At 62.1% G+C, this 27664-nt stretch overlaps 1 protein-coding gene across 1 annotated transcript in view; it reads left to right on the forward strand.

The window, feature by feature from the left end:
* Positions 1 to 3419: 3419 nt before the first annotated feature.
* HUNK (hormonally up-regulated Neu-associated kinase) overlaps positions 3420 to 27664 on the forward strand; it is a 39146-nt gene continuing 14901 nt past the window's right edge. Inside the window, 3 exon segments of the mRNA XM_079767250.1 lie at positions 3420 to 3803; positions 18446 to 18738; positions 25343 to 25398. Of these exon segments, the coding sequence (XP_079623376.1) occupies positions 3561 to 3803; positions 18446 to 18738; positions 25343 to 25398 (592 nt within the window). The 5' untranslated portion in view covers positions 3420 to 3560.

Raw genomic sequence — 27664 nt, forward strand, 5'->3', positions numbered from 1 at the left:
CTGGGAGAGGTCAATGGGGGAAAAAGGAGACATATGTAATACTTTCAACAATAAAGAATTAAAAAAAGAAAAATATCATTGAGTGAGGATTAACAACAAAAAATGTGACGAATTAGAGGCATTCAAGAGATGGAATGGGCCTTGCAGAAATTGTGGGGGTGGGGTGGTGGCAAAGAAGTCCCTTAAACACAGCAAGAAAAACATTCAATATGTATCTTAACATATATATCCTACCTAATAAAAGGGAAGTATGCAAATAACCATCACTCCGCTACACCCATGATTGGGCCGGCGGCAGGCTGGGGGCGGGACTTGGGGTGGCCAATTGGGCTGACTGGATGAGCGGGGGGCGGGGAATCACAAGTCCCCGCCCCCCGTTCTTCCCGCAGGCCCCAAAGGCCGCCACTTGGCCGGCGCTGCGGGCGGACCGATGGATCCGGTGAAGGCGCTGGTGGCGGAACTCGGGGTGGCCGATTGCGTGGCTGCCGGCACCAGTTTTCCGCCAGCAGCAGTTTTCCTCTGGCCACCCGCTGATCGGAGCGCCTCCCGATCAGAGTTCCTCTCGGGGTGGCCCATCGCGCTGGCGGGAGGCGCTCCCGATCGGCGGGTGGCCAGAGGAAAACTGCTGCTGGCGGAAAACTGGTGCCGGCAGCCAGGTGAAGGAAGGTCTATTGCACGAAACTTCGTGCAACGGGCTTCTAATACACACACACACACACACACACACTTTTATTGATTTCAGAGATTCAGAGGAGGGAGAAAGAAACATGCATCATTGATCGGCTGCCTCCTGCACGCCCCACACTGGGGATGAGCCCGCAACCCAGGCCTGTGCCCTGACCGGGAACACAACGGTGACCTCCTGTTTCATAGGTCCACACTCAACCACTGAGCCAGGCCGGCCAGACTAGAAACTGTATCCTACGTAATAAAAGGCTAATATGCACATAGACCGAACGGCGGAGCAACAGAGCAACCGGTCACTATGACGTGTGCTGACCACCAGGGGGCGCGCGTGGAACATGGCGGGCGTTGGCCATGGTGGGATGGTGGAGCAGGTGAGCGGGGCCACCAGACCAAGGCGGGGCACCGGTTGCTGTCATCGGGGCGAGCCTCTGGTGGTTACTGAAAATTCTTTGCTCCTGCGTGCCGCGGTCCGGCCCGGCGCTCGCACCTGCTGCTGGCACCAGCCCCGCTTGCACCTGCTGCCAGTGCCCGGTGCTGGCCCCGATGGCACGGCGCTGTCAGCGGGTGGGAGCAGCAGCTGCCGCTCCGATTGCCCCTCAGGGCTTCTCCCCCTCCCCCTCCCCCTCTAGGGGTGATTGGGGCAGCAGCTGCAGCTTGCACCCACTGACGGCACCGGAGCCGGACCCGCTCGCACCCGCCGCTGGCCCAATTGCTCTGCACGTCAGCCCGTCAGCCCGTGGGAGCAGTGGCGAAAGCTGGGCTGCTGGCAGACGGGGCTGGGCGGGGCCGCGGAGGATGGGCCGAGACCCGCCCCCGTGCCCACTGCAGTTTCACTGCCCACAGTTCCTTTCAAGGTGCACGAACTCATGCACTGGGCCCTAGTATTTAATAATGAAAAACTGAAACATTGGGTAGATGGATAAAAAACAGCTGTTGTCCTAGCCCCGTGGTCGGCAAACCGCGGCTCGCGAGCCACATGCGGCTCTTTGGCCCCTTGAGTGTGGCTCTTCCACAAAATACCACGTGCGGGCGCGCACGTACAGTGCGATTGAAACTTCGTGGCCCGTGCGCAGAAGTCGGTTTTCGGCCTGGGCGAGTCTATGTTGAAGAAGTGGCGTTAGAACACTCAAGGGGCCAAAGAGCCGCATGTGGCTCGCGAGCCGCGGTTTGCCGACCACTGCCTTAGCCGGTTTGGCTCAGTGGATAGAACATCAGCCTGTGGACTGAGGGGTCCCAGGTTCAATTCAGGCCAAGGGCACAGGCCCGGGTTGCAGGCTGGATCCCCAGTGTGGGGCGTGCAGGAGGAGGCAGCCGATCCATGATTCTCTCTCATCACTGATGTTTCCATCTCTTTCTCCCTCTCCCTTCCTCTCTGAAATCAGTAAAAATACATTTAGAAAGACCCCGCTCAGCCGCACGGGGCCGGTGGCTTGTAACCCTGAGTAGCTGGTGCAGGTACCCCTTAAAACCGGATCCATGGAAGACAGATGTTCCCTGGCCATTTGGGGGCGGGTCGGAGAGCCCCCAGGACGTGGATTGACGACAGCGACCCCCCTCCCTCCCCCCCCGCCCCCTTTCAGAGCATCCACGGGGGTCCTGTCGGGCTGGTTTGCTGCGGAGCCTGGTCAGGGCGGGTGGCGGGGCTCGGTCTGCCGGAGGCGATGGCGCCTCTCCTCCCGCGGCTCAACAGGTCGCATCTGGTGACGGCCTCCCTCCCGCTCCAGCCTCTCTGCGGAGGTGCCTGGTGGTGGGTCCGAGGCGGCGCCGGGATCCCGGGGAAGACGCAGTCGTCAGGGCAGCGGTGCGGGTTTGGGCGCGCGGAGCAAAGCCTCCGGGAGCGCGGAGCCCGGCCCGTCCCCCCGGCGCCCGCGGCCTCGCGGCGGGAAGCGAAGGTGGGAACCCGCGGGCAGAGGCTGCGGGCGCCCGGGTTCCCGCGCCGCGGTCGCCGCGGTGGCGGCGGCTCCTCCTCCTCCGAGCGGTCCCGTCTGCGTGCGCTCCCGGGCGGACGCCCGGCCCCCCCCTCCTCTCCGCTCGGCCCTCCATCTGTCCATCCGTCCATCCGTCCCCCCGCCCGGGGCCCAGAGGGCCTACCGTCTGCCGGGCGGGCTGGGCACCGGGTCCGGAGCGCCTTCCTCCCGCTCTCCGGCCCGGGGTGGGCGCGGCTGCGGGGCGGGTTTCTCCGCCGAAAGGTCCAGAAAACCCGCTCGGAACCCGGCAGGAGGCGGCCCTCACGGGGCGGCCGGGAGCGCGCGTCCGCCGGGCCGCGCGGGGTCCCCCAGTCCGCCGCCGGGAGGCCCGCCGCTCCCCGCCCAGCCCCCTCCCCTCCCCGGCGCGGGGCGAGCGCGGCTGTTGCGCGCGGGGAGGAGGGGCTACGAGGGGTTTGAAAGCGCACGGGCCGCGGGGAGCCCGCCGTTCCCGCCGCCCGCGCCCGGATCGAATTTCGGCCAATCCCGGCGGAAGGGGCTTTCTTCCGCCGCCGCCCGGAGGGCGCCTGCAGCCCGCCGCGCGCCCGGCTAGGAGCGCCCGAGCCCGCGCGGGCCGGCGGCGGCGGGGCGGAGGCGGCGGCGGCGCCGGGATCGGGGACCCGGGACCCGGGCACCGGACCGCCCCCCGCCGCCTGAGCGCTTCCCCGCGCCCCCGAGCGGGGCCACGGCCCTCCGCCGCCCGGGCAGCACCGGGGCGGGGCCCGCGTCCAGAAAGGGGCCGGGCGACCCTCCGAGGAAGAACTTGTTGGGGGCGGGTCCCGGCCCGGTCGCCCGGGGCGGCCGCTATTGTCTGCGCGCGCTCGGCGGGGCCGGGCCGGGCGGCGGCGGGAGGAGCCCGGGCGGCGGGAGCCCGAGCGGCGGGAGCCGGAGGAGGAGCCGGCGGACGCGATGCCGGCGGCGGCGGGGGACGGGCTGCTGGGCGAGCCGGCGGCGGGGGGCGGCGGGGCCGGCGCGGACGCGGCCCGCGGGGCAAGTTGCCTGCCCGCCTGGGTGAGCGGCGTGCCCCGCGAGCGGCTGCGCGACTTCCAGCACCACAAGCGCGTGGGCCCCTACCTGGTGGGCAGCCGCAAGCTGGGCGAGGGCTCCTTCGCCAAGGTGCGCGAGGGGCTGCACGTGCTGACCGGCGAGAAGGTGAGCGGGCGCCGCGCGGGCCGGGGGGGGGGGCGGGGGTCGGGCCCAGGGCTGCGGGGTCCCGGCTGCGGGGTCCCGCCCGCCCCCGCCCCGTCTTTCCTCTCGGGAGGGAGAGGGAGAGCCCCCCGCGCGCAGGCCAGGCCGCCGGGCTCGGGCCTCCTCCGAAGGGGGGTCCGGAGTCAGTTTGGGGGTGGGGCTCCCCCGGGAAGCCGCCCGCGGCCCCTTTGCTCTGGGAGGGCGCCGCCTGGCGGACACCAGCGCGGTTGGGGGGCTCGGCTCCGGGCCTTCGGGGCTGAAGTGGGGGGAGAGGCAGGAGCCAGGGCGGGGGTGCGTGCGCCCTCGTGGGGAGGGAGCGGGCGGATCAGCCTGCCCTTCCTTGGGGGGGGGAGCCCAGAGCCTGAGCCCCCACCGGGACTCCGGGGAAGCTGGGGAATCTCCACCTGCGCGCCGGGCGGCGGGGAAGTTTTCCCGCCGAGGGGCCCCCGCCCCTCCCCCACTGCCTGCGTGGAGGACCCGCTCCGGCAGGTTCCGAAGTGCACGCCGGCGCCCGGCCTGCGGGGCTGGGAGGGGCGTTCCTCTGCTTCTGCGGGAGGAGAAGGCAAAGGAAGACCCACCCCCACCCCCACCCCCACCCCCACCCCTACCCCACCCCCACCCCGGGGCACCGGCCAGAAGTTGGTTGGTGTGAATCTTGCCGGCGGGGCCCAGGGAGACCTGAGCGGTAACTTAGATCTGTGCAAAGAAGCCCAGGATGTGATGACTTCTGAGGGGGGCGCACAGGCCCTGGGTCACCCCGATGGTGAGCCCCCCCACCCCCCGCGATGCCTCAGGCTTGGAGCCACTTGCCACAAGCTCAGGTCCCCCCAGGCTCCAGGCCTCCAGGCTGGGGTCCTCCCGGGGCCTGGGGTGGTCGCTGCTGTGGCCCAGAGCCCAGGAGGCGGCAGCAGTATGGGGGGGGTGCAGGGTGTCTGTGGGCTCCCTACCCTCCTTTCCACCTCGGACCTGGGATTCTGTGCCCAGCTGGGAGCCCGGGAGTGCTGTGCGGGGACCTCTGGCTGCCGTGTGAGGTGCCCGCCCGGTCCCCACGCTCCCCTGGCTGTGGTTCCCTCCTGGGTCCCCACTGTGCCCAGGAGCCCCTTGCACTGGAGCGCGGGCCTCACCCTGGCCTTCTGCCCGGCGTTCCTCCAGCCCTTTGTGCGGGAGGGGAGGGGGCAGAGCGAGTGCTCAGCAGTGCCTCTCGCTGGAATTTCCGTGCAGAGAGGGAGCCACGCTTCAGAGGAGGCGCAATCACAAGGAACTCAGGCCTCGCTCCCGTCCCGGAGGGAGCAGGGCTGTCCACAGGTGGGTGCCCAGCCCCGGGGACTGCTCCTTCCCTGGGGGCCAGGGCCCGGCCCGGCCTAACCCGGGGCTCACTGGCTGGTGTGCCGTCTGGGGTCCTGTGGGCCAGGGAGGTGGGACTTCATTCTTGTTCCAAACTGTAGGATCAGGCTGCTGTGTATGTTTCCTCGTGAAACTTGGCGAGGGGAGGCGAGGCTTTATGCTGACAGCAAGGGCCAAGGTCCCCGCACATGACCTCCCTGGGGGGCCAGGCTGCCTCTAGCGTCCCCCACTTCCCCAGCGATAGGTGCGCCCGCTCCGCCCTGGGGCGGGTTTGCTCCATGACCTGGGGCTGTTGGCGCTCAGCGCTCAGTCCCTGCCTGGCTGCCCGGGTTCCAGGGCTTGGTGCTGGGCACACTGGCATGCAGGAAGCTCCTGCCCAGACGGGGTCGAGATGGGGAGCCCCCTGCAGCCGCAAGTGCTCCCGCCCTTTCTCCCTCCTCGAGTCTTTCTTCGCGGTCCATCTGGATCCATCGGCTTCACCTCGGCCAGGGCGGGCCTGGGCGTGGCTGCGGAATTACCGTGCTGGACCGGGAGGTCTATCCGATCCGGTGAGGGTCGGGGTGCTTAGGGCGTAGGAGGAGGCAGCGATTTCCCTGCCGGCTCTTCTCCAGCCGCAGCGCCGTGAGAACCGTGAGAAACCTGGGTCCTCGCTCCCGTAATTGCCAGCTTTCCAGAAACAGTGGGTGTTGCTCCGCCTTTATCTCCCCATGCAGCACCTCTGGTGCTTGGCGAGCAGACCTGGGGCCGGGCAGGTGGTGGAGATGAAAATGCTCGTGTGCGCCCGTGGCTCTGCCCCGAAGGAGCACCGAGTGCACGAGACACGCCCCCCATCACCTCCACCCCCCATTTGGGGTGTTGTCTCCTTGAGGCCAAGACAAAGGTGAAGTCACCCTCACGTACCTGCAGCCTTTCAGTCTCTAAAAGGTGAGCTGTGCCCGGCCGGCGTGGCTCAGAGGTTGAGCGTCAACCTATGAACCAGGAGGTCACGGTTTGATGCCCGGGATTGTGGGCTCGATCCCCAGGGCAGGAGGAGGGTATGTGTGCAGGAGGCAGCCAATCAGTGATTCTCTCTCATCATTGATGTTTCTCTCTTTCTCGCTCTCTTTCTCTGAAATCAATTTTTTTTTTGAAGGTGAGCTATTAAGAGGGGTTTCCCCGGGAGGGATGCTCAGGTGAGCCACGCAGGGGGAGGCCTTGAGTGACGGAACCTGGAGGAAGGGAGAGAAGTGTCCCCCAAGGTGGCCTCTCACCCCAAGGGGGTGTACTTTTTGGAGAAAGCACCTCACTTTTCTCCTTTCCTTTTCTAACAGACACAGACCATAGTGGGAGAGGAAGTGAGTCATGGACACTGTAGTAAGAAATAGACGTAGGCCCCCAGGCCACCCCTGACAGGATCCAGGGCAGAAAGTTGGAGGGGGGAAGGGGAGAGAGAGAGAGTGTGTGAACTTAGTGCCGGTTTCCAAAAAGACATCCTCCATGGCTTTCGGGGAATTGCTGAGTCCAGGTGACAAAAGGGCGCTTTTCTGACCTTCGCTGAGGCTGCAGTCTCGTCTCAGCGGTCAGGAGGCCGCCTGTCCCCCCGCTGCCTGCAGGACAGGGCTCTGCCGGCTTCTCCCCGGAGCCTGTTTGTCTGGGAGTCACTCCGGTCTGGAGGCCCTGCTGCGGCTGGGAGAGGAAGGAGCCCGGGGCCGACAGGTTTTGTCCTCCGGCTTTGGATGAAGCAAGCTCTGCCAATGTGGCTTTAACAGTGAGGAGTTCACCCGGTCATGTGACACTCCTAATTGGCAGGTTCTCCGTCAGGGCTGAGTGTCTTTGGCTGAGCCCGGGATGATGACTGGAGGAGGGAAAAGGATCAGAAAATCAGGTTTTGAAACGTTTCCTCTGTGGCTTTGAGACCCAGAGCCCAGGGGCCGAGCAGGAGGATCGAGGGATGACTGCAAGACCCGGAGGGGCTGTGCCTCCCGCCCTGACATGGCTCCTGGTGCCTGCGAAATGCACAGTTCTGGCACGTTGAGGACATAAAAACGTCACCGGCGATCTGTTTTCATTGATTGGAGAGAGAGAGAGAAACATTGATGTGAGAGCGAAACATTGATGAGTTGCCTCCAGTTCACATCCCGACCAGGGATCGAACCCACAGCCTAGGTACGTGCCCTGACTGGGCGTTGAACCTGCCACCTCTTGGTGGCAACCAGCGGAGCCCCCAGCCAGAGCTGCTGGCACATTGACCAAGTAATCGGCTCCGTGTGGTTGGAGGGGCTCATGGGCGAGCATGTGTGTATCGGGCATGGAGCCGGCTGCCAGCGGGAGCGTAGCCGGGGCCCGTGACCTGCTCCAAGACGGACTCTCTGAGCCGCCAGCTGGGGGTAGGGCATGATCGGTGAAGGTGTTGAAATGTTTTGTTCTAACCTTTGGTTAAAAACAGAGCCTGTTTATTACTTTCACTGGAGCGAGCTGTTTGGGGACTAAAAATAAAAGCGGCTGCTTAGTGAGTCGCTAATAGCGGTGCGTGGCTCACGCCGCCGCTACCTGGCGTGAAGGAGTTACTAAAAATACCCTCCTCTGCCGAGCAGGAAACACGACTCATTGTAACGTGGCCTTTGGCAGGTCTGTTTTTAGCCGGTGTTTCTGAAACAAACAGGTGCTAAACCCTGTATTTGTATTTGTATTTTTTATGCTAGAAATTGCGGGGTAGCAGCTCTGAGGAAGGAGACCTGTGCAGAGAACTGGGGGTTCCCGTCAGCCCTCGGCCGGCTCTTGGCCAGCAGGGCCGGTGGCTTGGCACTGCCCGTCACGGGGGCTCTTAGTGCTCATTGGCAGCCAGGCCCTCGGACCTCAGGAGGTGCTGAGTGCTGCCCACGGACGGGAGGACCACCGGGGTTGCTCTGCCGGTGTGGCCCCCGCACGGGCAGGCTCCAGTGCTGGTCATCCTCCCGGAGGTCACCCCCAGAAGGCGGGGGGGGGGGGGGGCGTGGCGGCTGTGTCCGCGCCCGGAGATGGGAGGATGGTGCCCTCTGGGGGGGGGCTGAGGGGGGCCAGTGTCATGTACCTGGGAAGAGACACCCGTCCTGATTATTCATGGTAACGGAGCGACCTGCTCTCCTGGCTGTGGAATCCCACAGGTCACCGAGGCCTGGCCTTCTCTCAGCAAACTCGCCCCCTCCCCCCCCCACACACACACACACCCCACTCTGCCTGGGCTCCGGCCACAGCCACGTGCTGCCTGGAGTGCCACGCTCTGGGGTGGCGCTGCTGCTGGAGGATGGACATGGGAAGGCGGGACCCCGGGGCCCAGCAGGCTGATGCCTCTATGAGGCAGAGCGCGCGTGGCCTGCCCTTTGCCGTCGCTGCCCGCGCAGCGTGCCGTGTTTGTGGTCCACTAGGGTCCACTAGGCTGCGGGTCTGCCTTTAGATAAACGCGCCCCCGGGAGCCTGGCGGACGGGAGCCCAGGTCTGGTTGTTGGAGAGAAACTTGGTGCTCTGCGCGCTCGGCGCCTGATGGAGCGGCTCTCGGTGCTGTTCGTCCCGATCCGGCGCCTGATGGAGCGGCTCTCCGTGCCGTTCGCCCCGATCCGGAGAAACGTCCGGAGGAAAGAGCAGGGGGCCGGGCTCAGCCCGCGGTCCGCGCTCCCTCCGGGGGGTTCCGGCTTCCTCGGGTCGGACGGGGTGAGGCTGCAGCTGCTGCTCAGACGCGGGAGTTGGGGGGGGGGGGGTGTTTGCAATAGAACAAGATGCCTTCCTGGGAGCGACACAGACCCGGGACGTGTTTCCCAAACGGGCCTCGTGCCGCTGCAGGTAAAGGCTCAGCTGGGCACCGAGGCATCGTTTGTAACTGAACCCTGACCCGGACTGGAGAACGCATCCTGGGAAAGCCGGCCGCTCCCCAGAGCCAGGTCGGGGAGGACGCCCTTCTCCCATCTCCATCGAGGTTCACTGAGGCGGACTCAGATCCTGGCCCCTGGCCAGCCAGCTTCCCCAGGCTCCCGCTCAGCTCCCCCACTTCCTCTTCCAGCGTTCCACCCCTGAGGCCCCTCCTCAGCCAACGGAGCCCCAGGACGTGCAGGTGGGAGGTCTGTCGTGATGAATTCCGATCAGCGGGTGCCCTCCGGGGCTGCTGGGTGTGAGCGCGCCGTTTCCGTCCAGATCCTCGCTCCCCTCCTACAGGCTCTCCCAGCGCAAAGGGAGTCCTGAAGCTGAGAGTGGATGCCGACGGAGCCCCCCCAAGTCCCCACCGCTCCTGCATTAAAGTCAGCTACTGCCCAGTTGGTGTGGCTCAGTGGTTGAACGTTGATCTAGGAACCAGGAGGTCACGGCTCGGTTCCCGGTCAGAGTGCATGCCGGGGTTGCGGGCTCGACCCCCATTGTGGGGCGTGCAGGAGGCAGCCGGTCCATGATTCTCTCTCATCGCTGATGTTTCTCCCTCTCTCCCTCTCTCCCTCTCCCTTCCTCTCTGAAATCAATGGGGGCAAAAAAGAAGAAAGCCTGCAGCCATAAAGTTACATTAGCACAGCGTCACGATTTATGTTTAAGGGTCCATGTGCACACACATCAGAGGGAGCGAGTCCGAGCAAGTCCAGGTTTGGGCCCTTTAAGAGGAACACCTGGGACTCCTGCAGCCTCCGGCTCACTCAGCCCCCCTCCCAGCTGGTGTTTACAGCCAGAAGTTACGGGAAGTTCTCTCCTGGCACTGGAACCCTGGGCTGGGGGCCTGGTGTGGGGCTGGGGGGGTCCAGTGTGGGGCCGGGGGCCCGGGCTTCTCAGGGGGGTCCTCTGCAGCCCAGATAACCTTCCCTACTTTTATCCGCCACACGTGGGTCAGGACCAGCCTGCTCCACGTCCCCCCGCTCCCACCTGTGTCCATGTGGCTTCTTCATGTTCTTAGCAGAGGGACTGCTGTTCAGCTAGATTTCAGGCGGTTCTGAGTAACGGTTGTTCTGTAGTTTAGTTGTAATTTTTTTTTAAATTTAATTCTCACCTGAGGATATCTTTCCATTGATTTTTAGAGAGAGTGGAAGAGAGGGAAAGACAGAGAAATATCGACGTGAGAGAAACATCGATTGGTTGCCTCCTGCAAGTGCCTTGACCAGGGCCTGGGCTGGGGAGGAGCCTGCAACTGAGGTAAATGTCCCTGACCGGACTCGAACCCGGGACCCTTCGGTCCGCAGGCCGATCCTCTCTCCACGGAGCCACACCGGCCAGGGCTCGTTGTGATTTGGATGTGGTCTTGGAGGAGGCGAGTCTCAGAAGCTTCTAGGCTTTTCTCTTCGTCACGTTGCAGATATTTCTCCCGGTCGGTCCTTTGCCTTTGGATTCTGGTTTAGTCTCTTTTTTCTGGAGGACGCGTAGACATTGTCCGAGTTGCCCAGTCAAACCAGTTTCTCTTCTTCTTTCCTTTTCTCTAGTGTTTTTTTTTTTTTTTTTTTCTGCTCCCGTAAACCAGAGGGTTTGTCACTGGCTTTGCTGTGTAAGTGGTCGGGGATCAGCAAGCCTGGACTGTGTTTCGGGGGGTGTCGTCCGCAGAAAGCCCTTTGCGCCGGGCAGGCGTTTTCCCCTTCATTTTCTAACCTGTCGCGTCATGATTTAACCCAGTGGTCGGCACACGGCGGCTCTCTGGCCCCTTGAGTGTTCTAACGCCACTTCTTCCAAATAGACTCGCCCAGGCCGAAAACCGACTTCTGCGCATGGGCCACAAAGTGTCCATCGCACTGTACGTGCGCGCCCGCACGTGGTATTTTGTGGAAGAGCCACACTCAAGGGGCCAGAGAGCCGCATGTGGCTCGCGAGCCGTGGTTTGCCGACCACGGGTTTAACCTAATGGTGTCCCGTCCGGAAGCACTGGCTCCGGTTCCTGTCGCCTTCCTGCTGCTCAGCGGCCGTGGGGCCTTTGGCACGGCGTTCACACCCGCACACCCAGCCTGTGCCGCAAAATGACGCTCACCGTACCTCGCGGGAACTCACCGGGAGTTTGCCTAAATATGTACGTGTGCATTAAATATGCATATGGGTTAAATATGTACGTATGTGTGTGTATGTGTAAGGACATAGTATCATGTGCGGGCACACACAGAGGTGGTGATTGTTCTGTTGAACGCCCACGTTGATGTGTAACCCTTAAAGGCAGGCGAACGAGGCTCTCAGATGCGGAGAAGCAGGTGCCACTCAGCTTATCGTGGTGGCGGAGTTTTATGTTAGGATAAAGGGGGTGGTGAGGGAGAAGATTAGGGCGACACTGGTCCCTTCTGCAGTCACCACCTCCCTGGGGACTGGAAGGCCTCAGGACACCCCACAGGGATGTCTGCATCCCTCGGATGTCTCCCCCGCCCCCCGCCCCCCGCCTCCGCTTCTGCCCAGCTCAGCGCTGCGGCTCCTGGAGCGGAGTCCTCTGGCCGGGCTGCCCCTGGCTCCCACCCCCTGGTTTCTACTTCCTGCTCTTTCTAGATTTGACTGGACGTCCTTGCATTTCTTTTAAAATATATATTTTTATTGATTTCAGAGAGGAAGGGAGAGGGAGAGAGGGAAACATCCATGATGCGAGAGAATCATGGACCGGCTGCCTCCTGTACATCCCCCACTGGGGATGGAGCCCACAACCCGGGCATGCGCCCTGACTGGGACTTGAGCCAGGGACCCCCTGGCTCCTGGGTCAACGCTCAACTGCTGAGCCTCACGGGCTGGGCTCAGGGGAGCGTCTGAATAGACGGTCCATCAGCTTCCAGCTGTGCTCTCTCAGGGTGGTGGTCTCCACTGATTGGTTGACGCCAGGGCGGGGAAGGGGGTGTGGGGGCGGGGGTGGGGGGGTGCAGCTGTTCCTGAGGCAGCCACGGGGCCACCTGTCTGGTTTTGCTGCTTTTCGGCCCGAGCTGAAATGTTATCTCTGGGGAGGAAAGGGCAGGGGGCTGACCGCAGGCAGGTGATGAGCTGGGGGCGGGGAGGCCCCCCTGGGCGAGGGTCCTGCTGTCCAGTTCTGCCCTTGCTCGGCCCGGGGCTCCGGCCGCTGACCTGGGCGGGCCGTGGCCTGGCCCTTTGGGTCCCGGGGGTGGGAAGTTTGTCGTGGAGTCTCATCGGCCAGTTTCTGGGCGTCCAGTTCTTACCGTGCCCCCCGCCCCCGCCCCCGCCCCCGCCCCAAACGTGACTTCATTCCTCTGCCTTCCCAGCCGCGTTGGCTGCCCAGCGTCCTGCGAGGCGAGAACAGAACATCGATGTTTCCTGGGGCGCCTGGGGCGGGACCGCATCTTGAATGGGAGCTGATTTTGGGGTGCGACGTGTGACGTCAGGGGTTGAGGGCGCACGTCGAAGACCTCTTCGCTGTGGAAGGAAGGTCGTCCGAGGCCCAGGCGGGGGAGGGACGGCGAAGGCGGCTGGCCACTTCCTCTCTCCTCACCCACTCCCCGTCGCCCCGTGACGTCCCTTTAAAACCGCGCTTCTCCCCTAAAGCCGAGTCTGGTGCTCGGTGAGGTCTGCTCGCCCCGTGGCCGGTGGAGTGGGGGAGCGCTCCTGGTCCCCCGTGGCCGGTGGAGTGGGGGGAGCGCTCCTGGTCCCCGTGGCCGGTGGAGTGGGGGGAGCGCTCCTGGTCCCCGTGGCCGGTGGAGTGGGGTTGGCGAAGGCCCGAGACTCACACGGAGTCCGTGGCTCCTGAGGCTTTGCTCCTGCTTCCTGCCTTCGCCCGTTCCCTCCACGGCCACGCGGCCCGTGGGCCCCACACAGTGGGGAGCCTGGGGGCAGGGTGTGGGCAGGGCCGGCCCCCCCTGAGGCCCCTGTCGGCCTCGGCAGCCCCTGTGGGTTCCACCCCGGCTGCTCTTGGATTCACCTGCCGGCCAGCCCGGTGCCCCTTCCGGTTCGGCTCGCCTGGGCCTCGCCACCCCAGGTCCCCACGCGTGGTCCGTCTTCCTCGCTAGAAACAACGGCCTCTCACCTGCGACCGCCCTGCCAGCACGTGATCGCTCAGCCCCCTATCGCCCGCGGGATCCCGGCGCTCAGCCTGTATCTGGGCCGCCCCGATCAGCCCCCTGGGCTGTGTCCTGGTTTCTGTCCCAGCTGGCAAGGAGCGTCCCGGGTGAGAGTTCCCAGCGTCCCGCCGAGCACGAAGCCCATTTGCTTTCGGCAGAGCTGAGGTCAGCACTGGGGTCCGGAGTTTCCCTTCCTTGTCCGCACAGTCCGACCAGCGTCAGGCTAGCTCCATGCGGCTCCCCGCCGCCGGCCGCCGGCCCGTTGTGTGTGGGAAGTGCGGGGCCCGTGGCTGCGGCGGGAACACAGGCGAACGCAAGGAAGCAGGAGCAGAACCCAGGGGGCCGGAGCGAGGCGCACCGAGAGCCAGGGCGAGCGCTCCTTTGTGGGGGGTTATCTGTCCCCAATGCCCCAATGTTCACCGCCTTGCAGTCCGCCCCCCCCCCCCCCCCCCCGGGATCTCTGTTCCCAGGTTTGACTGAAGCCTCTTCCCTGTGTCACTGCCCATGCATCCATCTCCCCTTTGCCGGACCCCCTCCCCCGGGGACCCGCAGGGAGTGGGCCGTGGCGCCCTGGGGAGAGTGAAGCCGCCCAAAGACTGCTGCTTCATGCCTGGTCCCCCCCTGGCTCCCGTCCTGTTATTGTTTTCACTAGGGGCCCGGTGCACGGAATTCATGCGCTTGGGGGGTGCCCTCAGCCCGGCCGGGGCCCTCTCGCAGTCCGGGAGCCCTCGGGGGATGTCTGACTGATGGCGTAGGCCCGCTCCCCGCAGTCGGACATCCTTAGCGCTGCCGTGGAGGTGGGAGAGGCTCCCGCCACCTCCGCTGTGCTCGCCAGCCGTGAGCCCGGCTTCTGCCCCCTGGTGGTCAGTGCGTGTCACAGCAGCCGGTTGTTCTGCTGTTCGGTCGATTTGCATATTAGCCTTTTATTATATAGGATTGTTTTTAAATACATATATTTTTAAAATATATTTTATTGATTTTTTACAGAGAAGGGAGAGGGATAGAGTCAGAAACATCAATGAGAGAGAAACATTGATCAGCTGCCTCCTGCACGCCCCCTACTGGGGATGTGCCCACAACCAAGGTACATGCCCCCAACAGGAATCAAACCCGGGACCCTTCAGTCTGCAGGCCGATGCTCTATCCACTGAGCCAAACCGGTCAGGGCTGTTTTTAAGTATATTTTATTGACTGTTTAGAGAGAGAGGAAGGGAGAGGGAGAGAGAGAGAAACATCAATGATGAGAGAGAATCATCGATCGGCTGCCTCCTGCACGCCCCACACAGGGGATCGAGCCCACAACCTGGGCCTGTGCCCTGACCGGGAATCGAGCCGTGACCTCCTGGATCATAGGTCGATGCTCAGCCACTGAGCCATGCCGGGCGGCTGTTTCTATTATCAATAACCAGCTAATTAGCAGGGCATCGTAACCAGTTTAATAAATAAAAGCATTGCCTCCACCTGGAAAGGGTCACGCGTTTCTTCTTTCAAACACCGACCGATGGTTGCCTTCAGGCAGGGCTGCTGGGCGGGGACCCGGCGCCTCCTGAGCAGCCCGTGAGAAGGAGGCGTCCCCTCGGGGAGCCCGGCTGGTCCGCGGTGCCCTGGGGCGGCTGCAGCTCCTGGCGCTCAGGAGGAGCCGCTGCCTTGATTCCAGAGCACACCGTGGGGGCCCGTGGGGGCCCGTGGGGGCCGGGTGTCCACCCTGAGCAGCCCCTCAGGGTGTTTCTGTGTCCGGCGCCGGCAGGCCTGGCAGGCCCTCTCCGCGGAGTTCTAGACGCCTCGGAGCCAGGGCCCCGGTCAGTCAGGTCTGTCAGCCCGTGTTGGGGACCCTAAGTCACCCTCTTCCTGTACGCTGTCCCACCCTGCGGGTCCTCCTCTCAGACCCTGGCTGCCACTGAGCCACTGCCACACACTGACCCACGGCCCGGGCGTCTCAGCAGCAGCCCAGTGAGGTAGAGACTTGGAAATTCTGCTTTTAAAGTGACCGGTGTGGAGCCCAGCGGTGTGGCTCAGTGGTTGAGCGTCAACCTAGGAACCAGGAGGTCACGGTTCAATTCCCGGTCAGGGCACAGGCCCAGGTTGCGGGCTCGATCCCCAGTGTGGGGCGTGCAGGAGGCAGCCGATCCACAATTCCCTGTCATCATTGATGTTTCTGTCTCTCTCCCTCTCCCTTCCTCTCTGAAATCAATAAAAATACTAAAAATGAACTGGCCAGTGTGGGAAGTCAGATAACTTGTCTTGCTCTGGTTCTTGTTGGTTCCATTGAGTTGCCGGCTGCAGCTGTTTACGGCGGCCAGGTACCCCACTGGGCAGCCAGGGCTCGAAGCAGCTCGGCTGTGGGTTCGAGTCCAGGATGGGTGCGCTGTGGCCCACTGGCGCCCGGGGGCGTGTTTCTCGGCGCCAAGGGCTTCCCTCGCGCTGAAGGGAACTGGTAGGACCTTCCCAGGGCCGTGGGCTGAGTGAGAGGCCGGCAGTCCTGCTTGCTCAGTGCTTCATGGTGGGGGGGGGGTCTGCTCCGTCGGAGAGCTCTGCGGCTGGAGACCGGCCGGCCGCACGTGGGCCTTTTTATCGGCTCTCACCCTGTACACAGCTCTCGGTGCCCGCACGGGTTGGTGGACTGATAGGTCTGCACCCTGAGACCCCTGTCGATGCCAACAGGAGCGTTTAATGCTCTGTGTGCTGTCAGTCTCTCCCTTTTAAATACATTTTTATTGATTTGGGAGAGGGGGAGAGAGAGAAGCATCAACGATGAGAGAATCACGGACCGGCTGCCTCCTGCACGCCCCACACTGGGGATCGAGCCCACCACCCGGGCCTGTGCCCTGACCTCCTGGTTCATAGGTCGACACCCAACCACTGAGCCACGCTGGCCGGGCCCGATCAATCTTGTCTTTATTTAAAGATAAAAATGTCTTTTTAAGAAAATCTTCACCTGCCCTAGCTGGTTTGGCTCAATGGATAGTCAGGGGTCCTCAAACTACGACCCGCGGCCACATGCGGCCGCCGAGGACATTGATCCGGCCCGCCGGGTGTTTTTGCCGCAGCTGCCTGTCCTGCTTAGCAGCCGACTCGTCCCGGGCCAGTCAATGTTTCTCTCTCATCATTGATGTTTCTATCTTTCTCTCCCTCTCCCTTCCTCTCTAAAATCAATAAAATACATTTTAAAAATATTTTAAAAAAGAAAATCCTCACCCGAGGGTGGACAGATACGTGTTTAATGTCTAGAAAAGTTTACAACGTCCAGCAGCAGCAGCATGAGGTTCAGCAGGAAGGCGGGTGCTGGAGGGGGAAGCCCCTCGGGGCCCGTGACCCTGGCCGTGTCCTCGTCTCCTTGTTACGCTCGGGGGCGTAGGCGAGTCTCCCCATCAGACCCGGGGCTCTCTTCCTGTCACTGCGATGCAGAGGAGTTTACGGGGTGAAGGACTGAGCGCTGCACCCCTCGCCTCTGCTGAAGCCCTGAGCCCCAGCCCCTCAGCACGCGCCTGCACTGGAGCTGGGCCTTCCGAGAGGTGACAGTTCAGCGAGGTCCCTCGGTGAGCCTGGTCCCGGCGGCCTGGTGTCCCGAGAAGGCGAGGACATGAGGACGCAGACTTGCACAGAGGGAGGCCCCGGGGGGAGGGGGGGACAGGGACAGGGACAGGGCAGTGCTTGCACATCGGAGAGGGGCCTGCCTCGTCCACGCCAGGACCTCAGACGCGCAGCTTCGGGCTGAGAAAAGGAAGTCCCGTTTGCTCGGGCCCCGCCTGTGGCCGCCCTGGCCCAGTCACACCTGTGGGAGGTTAATGAAGGATTGACAAACGGCTTTTTTTTTTTTTTTTTTTTTTAACGAATCACGTGCTTGGTGCATGGTTTCACCGGGCCATTGCCAGGCAGCCCGCCCCAGGCACACGTGGGTGCAGATGCACACACGCCTCCCACCGGTCCCGTGTCCCCTGCCCGGGAATCCCCGCCCCTCCCGCGTGCTCTGTCTGCAGCTGGCTCGGGGCCGAGGGGTCCCGCGGGGTCCGGGTTCCCAGCAGCAGGAGGGAGGCCGGGAGGATTTATGGGGTTGTGGCGGGGTCACTAACTCTGCTTTCACACAAGACGCCAGAGATGCCCGTGTGTGTGTGTGTGTGTGTGTGTGTGTGTGTGTGTGTATTTAATATACTAGCAGCCCGTTTGCACAAAGATTCGTGCAATAGACCTTCATTCACCTGGCTGCCTGCACCAGTTTTCTGCCGGCACCAGGGACCCAGGCCTTGGCTGTGGCCACCGCCTTCTGCCTTTTTCAGGGTCGGGGCTTGGCCCCGGGCGGCGGCCTTGGCTCTGCTGCACCTCAGCCTCCCTGCTACGGATCGTAGGAGCCGACCCCCTGGTCGTTGCCTGCGATCCGTGCAGGCTCCCCGCTGGTGCCCAAGGCCGGGAAAGCCTCCGCCCGAGGCTTTCCCGGCCTTGGGCTCCGCCACACCCCAACGTCCCTGCAACGGTTTCCTGGTGGGCGTGGTTTGGTGGGCGTGGTTGGTGGGGGTGGCTTGTGGGTGTAGCGAAGGTACGGTCAATTTGCATATTACCCTATTATTAGGTAGGATATTTGTATTGATTTCAGAGCGGAGGGAGCGGGAGGGAGAGAGCGTCAGTGATGAGAGAGAGTCGTTGATTGGCTGCCTCCTGCAGGCCGGCGGGCGGAACTGCCCGCGAACAAACCCGAGCAGGTGGGGCGAGCTCCTCTGAGGAGCAGGGACGGGCCGGCCCTGTTTGGGTGCGGGGCTGAAGGGGGGGGGGGGCTGACGTGCAGGTGTGTGGGGGGCCGTGTGGAAGGTCCCCAGCACCCGGCCCGAGGCGGAGGGCTGGTGAGGCTTCCTGTGCGCGGGCACAGCTGTTACTTCCACCCCCGTCCTGGCACCGTGACCTCTGGCCCTCCCGGGCCCTGGCCCTCCCGCTGCTGATCAGCGGAGGCTTTCCTTAGCGTCCCAGTGGCTAGAGCGTCGGCCCTCGGACTGAAGGGTCCCGGGTTCGATTCCGGTCAAGGGCTTGTCCCTCGGTTGCAGGTCCCCGGCCCTGGCCCTGGTCAGAGTATGTGCAGGAGGCAGCCAGTCGACGTGTCTCTCTCACATCGATGTCTCTCTCTGTCTCCCCCACTTCTACTCTCTCTAAAATCAATGGGAAAATACCCTCGAGTGAGGCCTCACCAGGGAAATGAAAAGGTTGGAATATTCTGGTCTTTGCTGATGTTGGGGCTCCCTCCCCTCCCCCCGTGCTCTCTTGGTGCCCATGAATGGTCAGGCGTGACCTTTGCCCCGGGGCCTGACGGAGCCGTGCTCTGTGTCCCCCCAGGTGGCCATCAAGGTCATCGACAAGAAGAGAGCGCGGAAGGACACCTACGTGACCAAGAACCTGCGGCGGGAGGGGCAGATCCAGCAGATGATCCGCCACCCCAACATCACGCAGCTGCTCGACATCCTGGAGACGGAGAACAGCTACTACCTGGTCATGGAGCTGTGCCCCGGCGGCAACCTCATGCACCGCATCTACGAGAAGAAGCGGCTGGAGGAGGCGGAGGCGCGCAGGTACATCCGGCAGCTCGTCTCGGCCGTGGAGCACCTGCACCGGGCCGGCGTGGTGCACAGGTGAGGCGGCGCGGCGGCCCGGCCGCGTCCTCGCAGCGAGGCTTGAGATCCGTCCGCATCTGTGTTCCGGGGGGTTGTTCTGTGAGTTGGGTCTGAAGGCAGAGGGCCTGGGGGTGCGTCCTGGCGCTGCCCGTTAGGAGTTGTGGGGCCCTGGGTTACGGGACGTAACCACTCTGACCCTCGGGCTCTTCTTCTCTGAAACGGGAGCAGTGATGGTGCTCAGCGCGCGGTGGGTGTCAGGGGTAATATGTAGACCACGATGAGTTAATGTGGGCAAAAAGCTTGGGACATAGTAATCGATGTGTAAGCGCTGGTTGCTGGTCTTATTATTTGCAAAGAGGAGGCCTCGGGGTTACGGCGGCCGGAGGCTGCTGTCCAGCCGTGCAGGCTGGGCGGGCGGTGCATTTGCTGTGTGTGGTGGCTGCTCAGCAGCTGTTTTCTTCAGTTAAATCAGATCACCGTTGGAAGTGGGAACTTGCTCCTGAAAGCGAGGGGTGCTCCCTGTACCAGCCAGCCTTGCAAGCAATGATGAAAACCAGACGTTAAGAACACGCTGTTTTGCCCTGGCTGGTGTGGTTCAGTGGATAGAGCATCGGCCTGCGGACTGAAGGGTCCCGGGTTCGATTCCGGTCAAGGGCATGTACCTTGGTTGTGGGCACGTCCCCAGTAGGGGGTGTGCAGGAGGCAGCTGATCGATGTTTCTTTCTCATCGATGTTTCTAACTCTCTATCCCTCTCCCTTCCTCTCTGTAAAAAAAACTAATAAAATATATTTTTTAAAAAACAAATAAATAGGGCAGTTTCCTCCGAGGGAGTTCCCTGGGGAGGGGAGGGAGGCGGCCTCAGAAACGTGGCCGCCGGCGTGCCTGCTTCTCCTGCCGCTGCCCTGCTTCCCTCTCAGCACACCGTCCCCGAGGCGCCGTTGCAGGGGGTCCGGGCTCATTCCTTCTCACGCTGCGTGGTGTTCCGTCGCGTGGACCCGCCACAGTCTGTCCGTCATCAGTGCATGGCCTGTGGGCTGTTTCCTCCTTTGGCTGCTGTGAATATGCTGCTACGAACATTCGTGTGTTAGTTGTTGTGTGAACATTCGTGTACTAGTGTGAACATTCGTGTACTAGTGTGTCAACATTCGTGTACTAGTGTGTGAACATTCATGTACTAGTAGTTGTGTGAACATTCGTGTACTAGTTTTCATGTGAACATTCGTGTACTAGTGTGAACATTCGTGTTCTAGTGTGAACATTAGTGTACTAGTTTTCATGTGAACATTTGTGTACTAGTGCTTGTGTGAACATTCGTGTACTAGTGTGAACATTCATATACTAGTGTGAACATTAGTGTACTAGTTTTCATGTGAACATTCGTGTACTAGTGTGAACATTCATATACTAGTGTGAACATTAGTGTACTAGTTTTCATGTGAACATTCGTGTACTAGTGTGAACATTTATGTACTAGTGTGAACATTCGTGCACTAGTTTTCGTGTGAACATTCGCGCACTCGTTTTCGTGTGAACATTTATGTACTAGTGTGAACATTTATGTACTAGTGTGAACATTTGTGTACTAGTTTTCATGTGAACATTAGTGTACTAGTGTGAACATTTATGTACTAGTGTGAACATTTATGTACTAGTGTGAACATTTGTGTACTAGTTTTCATGTGAACATTTGTGTACTAGTGTGAACATTCGCGCACTCGTTTTCGTGTGAACGTTGTGTCACTGCTCTCGGCAATGCTGGGTCACTCGGCAGCCCTGTGTTTAACCTTTGAGGAAACGTAGCTTTAAAAACTCAGCTCCTCATGGTGCCTGTCATGTGTGTGGAAGCGTGCACAGCCTGGCCCGGTGCCTGTCATGTGTGTGGAAGCGTGCACAGCCTGGCCCGGTGCCTGTCATCTGTGTGGAAGCGTGCACAGCCTGGCCCGGTGCCTGTGATTTGTGTGGAAGCGTGCACAGCCTGGCCCGGTGCCTGTGATCTGTGTGGAAGCGTGCACAGCCTGGCCGGTGCCTGTGATCTGTGTGGAAGCGTGCACAGTCTGGCCCAGTGCCTGTCATGTGTGTGGAAGCGTGCACAGCCTGGCCCGGTGCCTGTCATGTGTGTGGAAGCGTGCACAGCCTGGCCTGGTGCCTGTCATGTGTGTGGAAGCGTGCACAGCCTTGCCCGGTGCCTGTGATCTGTGTGGAAGCGTGCACAGCCTGGCCGGTGCCTGTGATCTGTGTGGAAGCGTGCACAGCCTGGCCCAGTGCCTGTCGTGTGTGTGGAAGCGTGCACAGCCTGGCCCGGTGCCTGTGATCTGTGTGGAAGCGTGCACAGCCTGGCCCGGTGCCTGTGATCTGTGTGGAAGCGTGCACAGCCTGGCCGGTGCCTGTGATCTGTGTGGAAGCGTGCACAGCCTGGCCGGTGCCTGTCATGTGTGTGGAAGCGTGCACAGCCTGGCCGGTGCCTGTCATGTGTGTGGAAGCGTGCACAGCCTGGCCGGTGCCTGTCATCTGTGTGGAAGCGTGCACAGCCTGGCCGGTGCCTGTGATCTGTGTGGAAGCGTGCACAGCCTGGCCGGTGGAGAAGGTGGCTCTGGGTCTGTAAGGAAGCATACATGTCGGCTTTCGTGGCGGACAGCGCCGTCTCCTTCCACGTGGGGTGGGTGCCTCGCGGCTCCCGGCACGGAGTCCCGGGGGCCATGTGCCCTCCAGGCGGTCATTTCATCTCCGAGGGGCAGAGCCTCTTCACGGACCTGTTTTCAGTCCGCGCGGTCACGCAGTCGTGCTCCGTGAGGGCTCTGAGTGAGGTCAGCAGGGAGGGCCGTTCAGGAACCTCGCGTGCGTGGCGCTGTCTCGGGCTCTCTGCAGCCGCACCACGTAGCCTGCCATGTGTGAGCTGCCCGTCAGGAACGCGATGGTCGCAGTGTGCCCGCGTCTGTGCTTATTAGGACGACAGCGTGGGAACCTGGGTGGATCAGCTTGGATTCCGACTCCCGGGGTCACGGTGAGGTCAGCGCCGGGCCGCGGGGCTCGGGGTGTGGCTCAGGGCTCCTGCGGTCAAACCCACGCGCCCAGCTTCGGGGGTTCAGGGACAACAAGGCGACGCGGTAACGGCCCAGCCGTGGTCCCTCCCGAAGGACACGCCCCACGACCTTTGAACGTGAACTTAGCAACACCCAACCCTCTCCATGCGGTGACGGCCGCATGCCAGAGGAATGGGTTTATTGATGTTTTAAAACTATATTTATTATTGACTAGAGGCCCGGGGGAGGGGGTCCCCAAGCCTGGCCTGTGCCCTCTCGCAGTCCAGGACCCCTGGGGGATGTCCGCCTGCCAGCTTAGGCCCGCTCCCCGTGGACATCCCGAGGGGTCCTTAGCTTTGCCGCGGAGGCGGGCACCCGCTACCACCGCTGCACTCGCCAGCCATAAGCCCAGCTTCTGGCTTCTGGCTGAGTGTCTGCCCCCTGGTGGTCAGTGCATGTCATAGCGACTGGTCGTTCTGCCATTTGGTCAATTTGTATATTAGCCTTTTATTATACAGGATTTCAGAGAGGAAGGTAGAGGGAGGTAGAAACATCCATGATGAGGGAATCATTGATCGGCTGCCTCCTGCATGCCCCCTACTAGGGATCAAGCCCGCAACCCGGGCCTGTGCCCTGACCGGTAATTGAACTCTGACCTCCTGGTTCAGAGGGCGACGCTGACCCACTGAGCCGCCGGCCGGGGTAATGTTTTGATTACAAAGCCGGCGCTTTTCCTGGCTCTGCTCTCCTGGTTAGGGCTTCCTCCCTCCTGAGTCCCTCCCGGCAGCGGGCGGATCCTTCCCATCAGGGAGGATCAGAGATACAGAAACCGCCAACGAGGGCGTCTTCCTTGTTCTCTCAAAATCAGGTCACGAGTGTCAGCGCGGACACAGGCGGGGGGCTGGGGCTGAGACACCGCATGGGGATGTTGGCAGGGTTAACGGAATGCCGCCTTCCAGGGGTTCCACGCATTCCCAGCCACGCACGCCGGCCCACCCTGCTGTGGCCCCTGTCCACGGAGGGGCATGTCACCTCTGTGCTGCAGGCGGAGTGAGTTTCATCAGGCATCTCGAGGTTAAGACTTCGCGTTGGATCGGGGTGCCCTGGCGTCACTCCTGGGAAGATTTCTGAGCAAACTGATCAGTCACCCGAAAGGGTTTGGGAAGGATTGGTGGCGACATTATATGACATAAAGGGCTTTGGGTCCTGGCCGGTTGCTCAGTGGTTAGAGCATCAGCCCGTGACCCAAAGGGTCTCAGGTTCGATTCCCAGTCAAGGGCACGCACCTCGGTTGCAGGTTCCATCCCTGGCCCCTGGTTGGGGGGTGTTCAGCGGGCAACCAGTCGATGTGTCTCTCTCACATCGATGTTTCCCTCTCCGTCTCTCTCCCTCCCTCCCACTCTCTCTCTAAAGATCAATGGAAAAAAATATCCTCGAGTGCCGAAACCAGTGTGGCTCAGTGGATAGAGCGTCGGCCTGCGGACTGAAGGGTCCCGGGTTTGATCCTGGTCAAGGGCATGTACCTTGGTTGCAGGCACATCCCCAGTAGGAGGTGTGCAGGAGGCAGCTGATCGATGTTTCTCTCTCACCGATGTTTCTAACTCCCTATCCCTCTCCCTTGCTCTCTGTAAAAGATCTATGAAATATATTTAAAAAAAATATATCCTCGAGTGAGGGTTAAAGGGCTTTAAAAAATCTTTATTGTTGAAAATATGACATATGTCCCTTCCCCCTCCCCCCCCATTGACCCCTTCTATCCTGCCCCCCCGACCCCAGGCCCTCACCACCCCATTGGCTGTGTCCATGGGTCATGCGTGTATGCGTACAAGTTCATGGGTTGATCTCTCCCCCCTGCCCTCCCCGCCTCCCCTTGGGCCGTGTGGAGAGGATGCTTCACGGGCCCGGCTCCCAAGGGGCGATGCTGTGCTGTTACGTCGTCCTCAGCATCACCCAGGAGCCCCTTCTGAGAGAGGAACCCCGTGCCCGGCATGGTCTCCCCAGGACTGTTTCAATATCGTTGAAAGACCAAGCTTTAAAACCGTGCACATCCTACACAGAAAGGCCCCCCGCCCCCTCCCCCGCCCCCTGACCCGCTGGACAGTGGGCCTCGGGCTCCCACCGGCCGGCGTTCACTTGGGCGGCGGGGGGCTGTGCGGTCTTACTTCCCCGTGTCAGGGTTGCCTGAGATCCTCTGGGTTTTAAACCTAACGAGGTCCCCCCCCCTTTTCTCAGCCGTGCTCCCCCAGCCGGCCGGCGTCTGCTGGTTTGCTTCTTGTACACAGAGCTCGACTCGGAACACCCATCATCTATTGATGCCGCTAATCTGAGAATTATTCATCTGTTCATTCGCACTAACAAAGGCCGATCAGGCTGCGCGGACGGAACGGAACCGGGCCCCACAGCACCGCGCCCCGGGCGGAGGGGGCGGCCCAGCCGGGAGGGGCCCCGGATCAAAGGGGCCGCAGGCTGAGCCGTGTCAGAGTGGCGTCATTCATTCACCCGCGTGGGAGGGCGGGGCCGTGCCGGGAGGAGGGGGGGGCTTGTTCTGGAGCCTGAGGAGCAGCACGGCCTGCACCCGTCTGTCCTAACAGGTTCCTGTGGGTTTTCTTGGCGGGATGGGCGGGCGGGCGGGAGGAGGGAGCTGGAGGTCCAGGGCTTCTCTCTGGAGGCGCTGGGCACAGAGACCAAAGGTTTTGTGTGTGAGCATGTGTGTGAGTGCGCACGTGCGTGTGTGTGCGTGTGTGTGTGTGTGAGGGGGGGTGAGGGGTGTGTGTGTGTGAACGTGAGCACCGGATATGCCTGAATAGAGGGTCGGGGCTATAATGTGCCCCGAGTGTCTTCGGAAAAGAGGACCTGCCCCCGGGAGCTGGGAAGTGTCTGTGTGGGCGGGGCACGACGTCAGTGACTTTATCTTCAACAACAAAGGGGAGCCAGAGACACGCTAACCCTGACGTGCTGTCACCTGCCGTTTGGACTCCACACACGGAAGCCAAATGTTATCTGTGTTCAGTTTTAAAAAACGTTTCAGTTGATTTTAGAGGGAGAGGAAGGGAGAGGGAGAGAGAAACATCCACGATGAGAGGATCATGGACCGGCTGCCTCCTGCACACCTCACACTGGGGGTGGAGCCCGCAACCCGGGCCTGTGCCCTGACGGGAATCGAACCCTGACCTCCTGGTTCTGGGTTGACGCTCAGCCACGGAGCACGCGGCCGGGCTGTGTTCGGTTGTTTTAAAGCTGCTCCCCTGAGTCTGTTGTTCTCTCCGGCGGGTGCTGCCCACCGGCTCGCCGCGCGGCCACGGTGCACCCCGACAGCTCAGGCCGCGCTCTCTCCGAACCCAGTTCGGGTTCACTCCCAGGGTCAGCGTCCGGCCCCCTTCTTCCGGAAGCTTCTGGGACGTTCTGTGCCCTGGGCGACTCGCCCTCTCTGCGGTCCCCTGGTGTTGGGGGTGCGGCAGTGACCTCGCCCCGCGGCGCATGCACTTGGGACTGCGCGTCCGAGGGAACGCTGTGGGCGTGCCGCGGCTCAGCCCCTTTCCCGCAGGAGCGGCGGTGCCGCGGCTTCTGTCACGGCTGAGCGCCGTTGCCTCTGTCGTTTCAGGGACTTGAAGATAGAGAACTTGCTGCTCGACGAAGACAACAACATCAAGCTGATCGGTACGGCTTTTGTTTCTGTGTGAGGTTGTCCTGTCCGTGGCCGCTGGTTTATTCCCGGATTCCTGACGGAGAAACGGACTCCCGGTCTGTTCTGGTCCCTAGACAGTCCTCCATCGCACCTCTGCCTCCAACAGCGAAGCATGGCTTTGACAGGAAGATGAGTTTTTAAAAAAATCTATGTATATAAAAGCCTAAGCAGCTGTTAGGACCAGTCAATGAACGACCGGTTGACCGGTCACTGTGATGCGCACTGACCACCAGGGGGCAGATGCTCAACGCAGGAGCTGCCCCCTGGTGGTCGGTGCACTCCCACAGCCAACCTCCTGCGGCCCCTCCCTCCGGCCAGCCGGCCCCTGATCGGCCAAGATTGGGACCAGGCGAGATGGCCCCGAACGGCCCCAATTGCCGGCCAGGTCGAAGGACCCCGCCCGTGATTGACTTCATGGACCAGCCTCTAGTTTAAACATAATTAGGAAGGCAGCGTGCTGTAGAGCGGCCGTAAACGCATGTCACAGCCCCAAGTTTCAGCTTCGGCAGGAGCTCAGGTGGATCCGGACTTTATGGTTATTTCATTCGGATTAACCGTGAGCCTTCGTAAAGGGGGGGGGGAGGGTTGTCTGGTTTGGAGGTGCTGGCTCCCCTCGTCGGTGAACGCCGGCACCGGGAACCGGGGAACGCAGTCTCCCTTCTCTGTTTTTTGGGAAAAAAATAAATATATTTTTATTGATTTCAGAGAGAAAGGGAGAGATAGAAACATCCATGATGAGAGAGAATCATGGAGCAGCTGCCTCCTGCCCGCCCCCTGCTGGGGATGGAGCCCACAACCCAGGCATGTGCCCTGACCGGGAATCGGACCCTGACCTCCTGGTTCTAGGTCAACGCTCAACCGCTGAGCCACGCCCTCGTCCAGCCAGGGCGCTCAGGCTGGTTTTCAAACGGAAAACATTTCAGTGTGGAGCTCAGGGTGACTTTTCTTATAAAAAAGTCCCTCCCCTGTCTCCCCCTCAGTGCCCTGCAGGGCGGGGCCGGGGCGGCCTCGGGCCCTGCGAGCAGGTCTCCTCCCGCATCCGAGACTGCTCCTGGGGGCCTGGGCCAGGTGAGGGGGGCCTGGGCCAGGTGAGGGGGGCCTGGGCCAGGTGAGGGGGGCCTGGGCCCGGTGAGGGGGCCTGCGGGTGCTGGCAGGGCCCGGGCAGGAAGGGGCCAGGTGAGGGGGTGGCCGAAGGAGGAGGTAACCTCCTGAACACACACCTCTCGGAGGGCCGGCCAGTCCCTGTGGGGTTCGGGTTCTTCACCCCCAGCCCTGAGCTGGAGACTTTCGGAACCTTGTGGAGTGTCCGGGCTCTGCCCAGACGGGGTTGGAAAATCCCTTCCGTCACGGCCTCCCCCGCGGACGGCTGGAGGGGCTCCTCGGTCGCGTGTGGTAACGTCACGGACTCGTCCGTGGGCCGCCTCCCCGAGCTTCCCACCGCGCCCGATAGCCGCGCGCTTCGCGGGTGGGGACGTGGTCAAGTCGAGGAGGAAACACCAACAAATGTCGGGAGCAGGTGTAAACGCTGCCAGTCCCACAAAGTGCGGAGCGAGCCCTGGCCGGCGCGCAGCGGTTAGAGCATCAGCCCTCGCACGGAAGGGTCTCGGGTTCGATTCCCGGCCAAGGGCACGTCCCTGGGTTGCAGGTTTGATCCCTGACCCTGGTCAGGGCGTGTGGGAGGCAACCGAGCAATGGGTCTCTCACATGGATGTCTCTCTCCCCCCCCCCCCCCCACCTCCTTTCCGCTCTCAGTGGGAAATACCCTCGGGTGAGGGTGAGCTGGTCTCTGAGCGCAGCCCCTGTCCCACCGAGCCCCGGGGCGGACGGTCCTCCCTGGGGGCAGGAACCGTGATGGTTCCCTCCAAGTTCAAGGCAGGAGCCGGGATCTTGATCCCAAGCGAGCGCAACAGAGATGGAGGCTCACTAATACCTGCCTTTAAGGTCAAAGGTAACGCAGCCCCGAGGGCGGGAGGACCAGTACCGGCAGGTGCCGGCTCTGCTCTCCTCCCCGTTGCCTGTCATCCGGGAGCAAAGCTCTGCCAGCGGGTGGCTCAGCGGTTGAGTGTTGACCTGTGAACCAGGAGGTCACGGTTCGATTCCCGGTCAGGGCACAGGCCCGGGTTGTGGGCTCCATCCCAGTGTGAGGCGTGCGGGAGGCAGCCGGTCCATGACTCCCTCATCATGGATGCTTCTCTCTCTCCCTCTCCCTTCCTCTCTGAGATCAACAAAAACATATAT

This window comes from Cnephaeus nilssonii (assembly GCF_951640355.1).
Source record: "Cnephaeus nilssonii genome assembly, chromosome: 3".
In the NCBI taxonomy this organism is placed as follows: domain Eukaryota; kingdom Metazoa; phylum Chordata; class Mammalia; order Chiroptera; family Vespertilionidae; genus Cnephaeus; species Cnephaeus nilssonii.